At 27.9% G+C, this 10539-nt stretch overlaps 1 protein-coding gene across 4 annotated transcripts in view; it reads left to right on the top strand.

The window, feature by feature from the left end:
- LOC107455815 (FERM and PDZ domain-containing protein 4) overlaps positions 1-10539 on the top strand; it is a 404769-nt gene that overhangs the window by 359168 nt on the left and 35062 nt on the right. For 3 of the 4 annotated variants that reach the window (XM_016073529.3, XM_071181347.1, XM_043047119.2), the window contains exons 2-5: positions 422-541; positions 4716-4873; positions 8022-8124; positions 9616-9667. In XM_016073529.3, coding sequence (XP_015929015.1) covers positions 422-541; positions 4716-4873; positions 8022-8124; positions 9616-9667 — 433 coding nt within the window. Of the gene's footprint in view, positions 1-421; positions 542-2775; positions 2990-4715; positions 4874-8021; positions 8125-9615; positions 9668-10539 lie in introns of those variants that run through there. The other variant, XM_043047126.2, reaches the window with a different exon arrangement.

Below are 10539 nucleotides of genomic sequence, written 5' to 3'. Positions count from 1 at the left end.
AGAGTATATTGATATATATATATATAAAAGCTTTACCACCTTCCTGCTCCGCTCATCGACCCATCTGATTGCACGTCATCATTGTAAATAATACCATTATAATACCCTTAATGCCATTGAACAAATTCTACTAGACCCACTTAATTGTATTAGCAGATATATTAGTGTTGAATTTAGTTTCTACTGAACAACCCAAATGTTTCCTCCTACTTTAGTAGAAGCTAAGCAACAATAGCATTGTTCCTACCATTACAACATCATTCCTGCATTAATGAGTTAATTATTGTTCATTCTATTAATTCACACAAATATCACAAATTTTAAGTAATGATAATGAATATTTATGTATTGGACAGTTTAAATTATCAATTAGAAAGTATCAAATCATTATATGATAATTCATTTCTATTCCTTTTTTCAGCCATGAAACAAAGATATCGTCTTGGCTACCCCCTGTGGAATCCTGGGATTCAGGTGGAGCTGGTCTCCCGTACGGCTGGGAGCAAGCATTGGACAAAGAGGGGAAAACTTACTATATTAAGTAAGTTCAGTTCTTATTCATATTGATAAGTCTTATAACTAATTCTTTCTATTCCTAACTATAGCAATAATTCCTAAATCTTAGGCAGTTTCGCTTTGTTGAAAGTTTCCACAGAAATTTCTGCTCAAGACCCATTTTTCCCTTTGAATAACAACAGGGAAAACGGATTTTCCAACTAGATTCTCCTTTTTTTCACTTGCTTTTACTAGTTTAAAAATTCTTTTAGCCGTCGAAATTGCTCAGTCAGTTAAGAAATAGTTTTATCAGTTTACTTTATCAATCTGAAATCCCAACTCATCCCAAAACATAAAGGCAAATTCTGAAATTTTAATTTTAATGAATAACACTTGAGGCCAAAACACTAAGCGAGAGTATATTGAGGCCAAAACACTAAGCGAGAGTAATAATTTACGCAAAACAGAAAATGAACATTTATTGGAAAGAGCAAGAATTAACTTTTGCAATATTGAGAGCATTTAAATTGGCACAAAATCTGAAGTGGAAGAAGATTTGAAAAAACATTAATATTTTAAAGTTATTAATTGTGATGTTTCTTATTTCACTTGATCCAGTTTTTAAATAGATCAAGTCCAGAAGATCGGTCACACCAAAGCAAATCATGAACTACCATAGGATTTTTCATGGATAAGGAGAAAAGCGCAGCTTCTGTTGCTACAAGATTTTGGAGGTCCGATGAATGAAGGGATAGTAATGTATTGTAACTACCTTTATTTCAGTTGCTCATATATCTGGCAATCAAAACTCAAAATATTACGTCTATACATAAAAGTCTTACACTTGTTGCACTTCTGAGAATATTTGGTGACGTTTTCATCAAAAGCACATATTCCGCCGAAGACTTCTTTCCTCGGAGTCTATATATCTAGCAAATTATTCAGATTGAAATAAAGGAAAAAATAAAAGTGTTATAATTAAAGTTTCCTTTATTGTACATGAGCAAATACATGAAACCTTTAATATAAGGTAATCATACAAAAAAAAGCACGGAAAGAAAGCAGAAAGCAAAATAGAATTACAGAGAAATAATTAAAAAATTAATAATAAAAAATTAATAACAAAAGAATAATTATAAAAGAAAAATTTTAAAAAATTAGCCACGAAAAAATTTATCCACTTTTTCAACCCACACAATTGTATCCGTAAAAAATAGTGCTATCTGATATTGTATAAATATCACCAAAGCAAATTTGAGAAGAAAAAAATATAACCAAAGCAAAGCACCTTCCATTATTTCACTGATATATTTTGCTTTGACAATGTTAATACAATTTCCGTAAGCACTAGTTTTTGCTGATGTAGGTTAAAAAAAAGATTATATCTTTCTGTGATTTATTTGTCTTTATTTTTATATTTTTCTTTGGAATACATAAATGTTTATTCACACAATACTTATTTAAAATACATTTTATTCGGATTCTTATCAGTTTCAGGCTTTAAGATAGTACAAGCAGAACAAAACATCTATTTGTGATAACACTGAATTCTAAATTTCTTAGTTTAGTAATTGAGAAAAGATTTTTCTTTTTTTCAGTTTGCAAGTGCAACAAAACGATACATTTCCCATATCTCTCATTACTGAAAGAGTTTCTGAAGAAAATCTTTAAAGAAAATCACTTTTCTTATTTTTTTACTCGAATAATAATTGCTGCCTTTTTTTTAAATGTAAAATCTTTCCTTTCCAATTTCTTCTGATAAAAGAAACAGCTTTCTCATTTTCGAAGCAAGATAAAACTTTAAAACATCATTATTTGCAATAAAAATATGTGATAAGAAGATGTTGCAGTAAATTAATTACAAATGTATCAAATAGCAAAGTGAATAATTTTATCACTCGTAAAAAAAAAAATATTTATTTGTTTACTGATAAAAACTAGCTAATAATATCAGCCTTTCATTTTGCAGAAATATCAATTTTTGTTTTTATTTATGTTATTTATTAAATAAATTTTAATCACACCAAACCAAACCTGAATCACATCAAGTCTGAACGCTAAGTTTTAAATATCTGAAGTAATTACCGGTTTTTCCAAAAATGATCCATAATTTGAAATTTCAACTGGAGAAAAACGGAAAAAGCTAAAAATCTACGGTTCTGTTTAGAAAACGAGGCATTTTATTTACCCTAAGTGTCGAAATTAGTAACAAAGTTCCTCTATAGATGGCGTTGGTAACTGGTAAAACTATAAAAAAAAAATTTGAAAATGAACATCGTTTAGAACAACAACGTAAGCAGTCAACGGAGAAATGATTGCCCTGACACAGAAAACATTGTTTTAGAGTTTTTTTCAGTTACCAGTTCCATATCTTATTAACTTTGGAAGAAAAAAAAATTTCAGCTGAATAATCATATTTTTTGCGAAGGAGCTCAAACTTTCGACTACTATCTTGATTGAACTGTTGGAACCATATTTCTCACATGCCGACAAGGTACGTTGAAGTTTAAAAATGTGAATCCCTCACAAAATATGTTTATTCAATGAAAATACATTCTTGTGTCTGGTTATTTTTAACTTAAAAAAATTTATTTTGCATTATTAACTTATTTAGGTATGTCAGCCGATCTCTCGAAGTGCGTGATAATCTATCCATTTGAATATTGCGTTACCGGTTGCCTCAAAATAATAGATGATTTAAAAATTCAACTAGATAAAAACGGTAATAGATAATTAAAAAAAAGTACAGTTCAGCTGCATTCAGAGTTATTCAGATTCTGAGTAACTAAACTTTTTTTACACACTGTGTTTATTGTTTTAAATTGCATTTGTTAAAACGAAATGTGAAGAAAAAAAATATTAAAAAAATGAAGTGGAGAAACTGGCATTCGTTAGGACCTCTGACTCGATCAGGGCACTAAATGGCTAAAGCCGATGTGTTAAATTAACAATAATTTGTTATTAATATTATTAATAATGAGTAGCAAATACTATTTAGTAAGTACTTTTAGTTATACTATTAGTAATTTATATTTAAAATAAAATTTGAAACTTGGTATTTTTATAGTGCATTTTTCAAAAGAACTTAACCATAGAAACTAAACCGTCTGGGTTGATATCTTAACATTGGAATATTAATCAAAAAAGTTTGAAGATTCTCTGTGAAAAGTTATTGATATATTTTAATTAATTTTTAAGTAATAAAAGTTTAATTAAAACATAGTACATGCATTAACAAAACTCACAGTTTTCATCGTACACTGTTTAAAATTGAGCAGCAGTTCAGAATTACATAAATTTTTAAGACATTTTCAATATAAAATTTTTATTATTTGAGCACATAAAGGATGACAGGAAAATGATCGGTATTTTAAAAAATATTGATAATAACTACAATATTAATAATAAGTAATAAATATTGACTAAAAGTTATTTTTTGCATGGAATTATATTCGGAGAAATAAATTTTATAATTGAGGGAAAAAAGTTTTCAATTCGCTTACGGAGATGTGGCGAAATACGCAAGATGTGGCGAAACTAGCATCAATTGGAATATTTGGAATCACCCTCTAGAACCATTAAGATTGAGTTCTAGAACTTGAAAAGCCGATCGTTTTATATCAAAAGTATTTCCGGGTGGTCCGTTTATTTTTTTATGCACTGCACGTCCAAAAATATACAATAAAAATATGTTTCTTTATTTATTTTTGCTTTATCTCTTATTTTTTCCATATTGATGAGAGGAGGAATTTTCATATTTTGAATTTATTAAATAAACGAGAATGGAAATTAATTTTAAAAAATATACTATCCAGAACAGAATGCAGTGATTCTTACATTTTTATCCTTCTATTTTTTTTTTAAATCATTTGTCATTTGGAGAACTAATGGAAGTGTGCAACTTTAAATAAATTATACAATATAATTATTTATTAATGTAAACATGACCTCTTACTCCTCAAAAAATTAACTCCTTTTACGTTTTCCGTAATTTAATTCATCGGCAGGCTGTTCATCACTTTTCGAAACACTTTCTCCCATCTAACAAAAAGAACCATATTACCCACTCAAGAAGCTACGCCGTAAAAATAAATAAATAAAAAAAGAGTATTACAGAAAAAAACTCGAATTTCCTCCGTCCGACACGATTTTGTATGATTAGATACTTGTTCGAATCATTTGAATTCTGTAAAATATTCATATTGATTCGTTCTTTTCAGTCACACAAATAAGACGACGACTTACGAGAATCCTCGTAAGGAAACTGATGACGAGCCTCCACAGCCAAGGGAAGTCGAATTGATTCGTGATCCTCAGATGGGATTTGGATTTGTCGCTGGAAGTGAAAAACCAGTTATCGTTCGATTCGTCACTGAAGGTACACTTTTATTCTAAATTGAATTTTTCCTTTAACGTCATTTAAATCCTCACTGTGAATATGTTTTTGCTCTCTATTTGTTCAATTTTTATTTTTTCTTTAACTTTTCTATAATTGAATATTTAACTTCTAAGAAGTAGCTAGTAATTTTAAATATGCTTTACTACCAATCTTTTTCTCAAAATTGGATATTTAAATTCTTGGAAGTAGCAATTTTAAATGTTTTTTACAACATGTTTATTTACTTATTTTAATTTCTTTTTAATTTTTCTATGTGAGAATACTTAGCTTCATAGAAGTAGTCAGTAATTTTAAATGCTCTTTCTTTGCAATTTTATAAAACTTTTTTATAAATGAACATTTAACATCTAAGTAGTAGTTAGTAAATTTAAATATGCTTAACCACCAATTTTTTTTCTTTAACCGGACGTTTAGCCTTTTAGAAGTAGCAATTTTAAATGTTTTTCACTATAAATTTATTTAATAATTTTATTTATTTATTTTTTAACTTTCCTACTTATGAATGTTTAACTACATAGAAGTACTAAGTTAAATGTTCTTTCGTAACAATTTTTTTAAGCTTTTCTAGAATTTAATTACTTAGAAATTACTAGCAATTTCAAATAATTTTTACTACCAATTTATTTTTTTCTACTTTTTTATAATTGGATCTTTAACTTCCTAACAATAGCAGTCAGTTTTAAATGTTCTTTACTTCCAAAGTTCAAAACACTTGGCGCAAATTATCGCGTAAATTATTAAAGTTACCTAACTACTATTCTCAGTTATCGAAACATTTTAACAACTAATTTGCTAGAGAACTGTTCGCTAAATTTTATACATAGTATGTTAGGTCACGTAATAATATCATATTTTTCTCCTTTTTTTTTTTTTAGTTTAAAAAATATCTCATTCATTCAGTACACTTTTTTCAAAAACTTGGTAACATATTTATAGGTCTACATCATTATCCTTAAATACAATATGTTTTTGAAGAGAAAAAAAATATTTTCAATTCTTGAAACATATTATGATATGACGAGCAACAAAATATATTCATCATTCGGGCTGAATTTGATTTAGGAAAATTAGTGTCTTAAAGATTTGTGTACTTCCTTTTGGTTTCAAAGATAGAAATTATTGAAGAGGCAAAAAAAATTTGTAAGGAACACCTGAAATTTCACAAATGTGCAATAATGAGGCTCAGTTGGAGAAATCTAAGTACTTTAAATATAATAAAACTTCAAACGATTTGTTGTTATAGTTCTAATTTAGCAAATGAAATGTTATTTCAAATAGAAACTTATAAAATACATAAGTATGCAATAGTTTTGAAATTTATCACTAAAATAGAGATTTTAAATTTTAGTTTCAATTCTTAATGTCGCCCTTTTAAAGCGCAAATAATGAAGTTTTCGATTATAGAGAAAAATCTTAATTTAAAGCAACATTTTGCAACCAATAGTTACGCTCGGAAACAAATTTTGTGTTGCATTCATAGAAATACTTGATCTTGCTTAATACTGGTGTGGGTATTTTAAATCCGAAGTTAATTTTGCTCTTAAGGCTACAAATTTTTTAAATGACGTTTTTAGTTTTTTTCGAAAGCTTAAAAACGTTTTACGAAACTTGAAATGTTTCAACAAACTTCTAGGGGAGTTAAAGCACAGCATCAAGATTAAAATTTCATGTGAACCTATGTCCGCAAAAGTCGTTGTATTCAGCTAGAGGCGCTTCCCCTATTATGAACTGCTCATGAGCACACGAAGAAACAGCTCATAATAGTTACGAAAAAAATCTGTTAGACTGTCGGAATTATATTTGTACTAAAATAAAAAATCCAAAAAAAGTAGTTTTAAAAAAAAATTTCAGTCTTATTCAAAATTTTACAATAATTTATTTTGTAAATTAAAGAAATTTCAATAATGAATCTCTTAGATTTAAATAACTGCAAATAAGTGCAAATTTGAAAACTTATCGTTCGGAAGGGAGTCGTGTTTAGTAGATTTGAAATTTAAAGCAGAAAAAGTATTTCACAATGTGTTTCAGAACCATTAATTATTAAAATGCGAAATATAATGTTTTTCACTTGCTTTGGCCAAAATTAATACATAATAATGAAAAAAGTAGGAAAAAAATCATAAAAATTCTTCATTAAAGAGTTTAATTACAAGTTCTTTTAAATCGAATGAGCAGTTGCTTCAATGTGATATAAATATATATTTCTTAATAAATTGAGGTTCATGCTTCTTTTCAGTCTTCTCTTCAGAACTTCTGTTCAGTCTATCAGGCAATCTCTTTCTTTATTGGGATTTCAAGAAGTGATCTATAAAATTATTCCAAATTTTTAATGCATAGAATTCAAATAAGCATTTTAAAATTAGTATAAAAAAACATTTGAAGTGGCCAACGATATTTCTTCTACAATTACTGACAAATGTATTCGTATAAAACTTGTTTTTCTTCCCTATTAACAGCATTCGTTCGATCGAAGTTCGTGATATCGAGGTCCGAGACTGTACTTCTGGTTGATTGTTATAAAAGACTCATTAAATATTGCACTAACAAAATTTTAATACAAAAATTCCACTTCATGAAAAATTAAACTAATACTGATTCGAAACTGAGTAAAGAACCATTAAAAAAAAACATTTTTTTTTGCGCGATGCATTTAAATTATGATAAACTAAATTTATCTCAGCTATTAATGAGGGAGAAATAAATTTATATCGAAAACTAGATTAATCTCCTTCTTAAGTTAAAATAACTTCCTATATTTTCAGGTGGTCCTCATGAACATAAATTTGTGCCAGTTGATCAGGTGCTTGAAAGTTTTTGTGATATCGAAAAATTCGTGTTATCGAAGTTTATATTATCAAGGTTCAGTACTGTATTTCTGGTTGTTCAACATAAAAGTCTCTTTGAATATTAATAAAATGCTAACAAAAAAAATTCACCTCGGAAAAAACTAGCCTAATACTGAATTAAAATTCGAAAACCGAATGAGAAACGATTAAAAAACTTTTCTTGAGGGGTATATTTAAATTATGATGAAATAAATTTATCTCGGGTATTAATGAGGGAGAAATAAATTTATATAAAAATCTAGATCTCGTTATTGAGTTAAAATTCCTTCGTTTATTTTTAGGGGGTCCTAATGAACATAAATTGATGCCCGGTGATCAGATAATGAAAATAAACGGTGAAGATGTCCTGCGTTCTCCAAGAGAGCATGTAATTGAACTTATTAGGTAAGTTTCTGACTCACATTTGAAACAGAGTTAAATATACATTTCCATTTATACCCTTGAGATCAAATTTGTTTAAATTAAATTTTCAGGTCTCGATTCAAAATCTTTTGTTTCAATAAATTCATCTTAATTAAACTGCAAACAGAAATAATGTATCGTTTTGACTAAATATTTCACAATCAGATATTTTGCAGCATAGCATTGATTTTTAGCTACTTTTATAAACTTCCATAATATGTTATAATAACCCTTTGACGTAAATGGAACAATGGTGTTCCTTTTATCTATGATTTTTTTCTGTCTAATAGTCTAATAATAAAACACAGTCTAATAGTTACTAAAAAAATCTGTTAGATCGTCGGACTTACGTTTGTACTAAAATATAAAATTCAAAAAAGCAGCTTGAAAAAAAAAATTTCATTCATATTCAAAAATGTATCAATAAATAATTTTGTAAATTAAAGAAATTTCAATGATGAATGACTGTTTTTATTAAATCTAAATAACTGCATATTTAAAAAATCATTGTTTGGATTTTACCTTTAGCGCAGATAAAGGGCACCGGTGTTCCTTTGCTGTGTTTCATAACCGTAAATTATTAAAATACTAACTTTAATTTTTTTACTTGTTTTGATCTAAATTGATACAAAATAATGAAAAAAGTATGAAAAATATGTTTAAGAAAAAAATTCTGCGTCAAAGGGTTTTAATTTTATTTTATAACCGTCATTGTAAAACCAACCCAATTTTGAGTTCACTACAAAAAATGCTTAACCTCGCAATTTTAAAACCAATCCAGAAGACAAGGGAACTACTGAATCAAGTATTGGTAGACATTTACTTTCATGGAGGTTTTTTTGACGGCACTAACCCACATTTGTGTTTTATGGAGAGGAAAACCGCGAAAATCTCCCACAGTTAGCCTAACGGCAAGATTACTCTAACCCATGGTCTGTCTATCGCTTCGGATATTTTGCGTCAGCACTGTGGTCATTGCGAGCCGTGTGCAAAATATATTTCGTCCAGCCATCTCTAGGATTCGAACCCGGGTCGCGTGATTGGAAGGCGAGTGCTCTATCCCCTGAGCCACCACGGCTCTAACGCAAGTATGGCTCATAACTCTCAGCCTATTTATAATTAACAATAAACAAATCACAACAATGTGATTGGCGTCTCAATTATCAATCTTACAATGATTGAACTTAATACGCGATGCATAAAATGGTATTTCAATTGATTCACGGATTGCTATTAATAATACAATAAATTTTCACTATTAAAAAAGAATTCATTTTTGCTTTAGATGCTTTTAAAATAAACTCGATATGACTGTATTTTTTAATTTCTTTTTTTTCTATTCTTTTTGATGGTTATAAATAAATTGTTTAATTTTATTAAATAATTTTTTATAAATTTTAAGATTTATTTATAATTTTATGAAGTTTATTTTAGAATATTTTGAAATTTTTCATACCTTGTTTTTAATTTTAGATCCTGTAAACAAACAGTTACGCTTTTAGTATGTCAACCTCACACAAATAATGTAAGTGCTATTGAAGTATTCATTTTTAGCATGACTAAAAGATTTCAATTTATGGGGGAGTTTTGTTTAAAAACTTGATAAATAATACAACAATTTAAAATAACTTTAACTTCCTAGCCAGAAAAGAAAAAAGTGATGTTTTTTTTGGATAATGATATTACTCTTAGAAGAAGCGTCACATAAAATTGCTTCATTATTTTTCTATTCTATATTGATATATTCTGTATAGATATATGTATTCTAAAAGATTCGTATTAGTTTGCAGATCAGTCCGACACTCTTCTAATGGTTTCATTTTTCAGTCACTTTCAAATATGGGGAACTTTTTGAAAAGCGAACCGTTTTTTAGAATTAATTATAATTCATTTTTCTTAAGTTTCACCTAGTCAATCCCTTGTTCAAATTATTTTTAACGAAATTTCATTCTAAACGTCAATGCAAACATTTTGTTTCTTCTTACTGGCTTAGAATACAAACATTAAAAGTACTAAAAGACTGACATTTTTCACGCTGTTTCCCTAACTATGTACAAAAAAATCTGTTTCTCCTTTTTCTTTGTTACTATACAGTATGTATCCATTGTTACTATACAAAATGTACAGTAATTCACTATAACAGTTACATAATTTTGGAAAGAGTCCTAACTGCCATGCAATTGAAAAATCAACGTAAGCCATAAAAAATTAAAAATTGAGATTTTAATATATTTGGCTTCTTTGTATAGATATATTACAAAAAAATATTCAAAAATAAATTGTGTTTATGATTTTTTTAAGTTTTATTTTAGAGTTCATAGCATTAGCAATAGAAAGAAACTCGTTGTTAAATAACTATTCTCTGAATCAATCGTGACGCACTTACATTGTTTTTGT

The sequence above is a fragment of the Parasteatoda tepidariorum genome, chromosome 1 (assembly GCF_043381705.1).
Source record: "Parasteatoda tepidariorum isolate YZ-2023 chromosome 1, CAS_Ptep_4.0, whole genome shotgun sequence".
Classification (NCBI taxonomy): Eukaryota; Metazoa; Arthropoda; class Arachnida; order Araneae; family Theridiidae; genus Parasteatoda; species Parasteatoda tepidariorum.
Note: the sequence above shows the minus strand (reverse complement) of the source record. Positions and strands in the feature narration are given on the sequence as shown.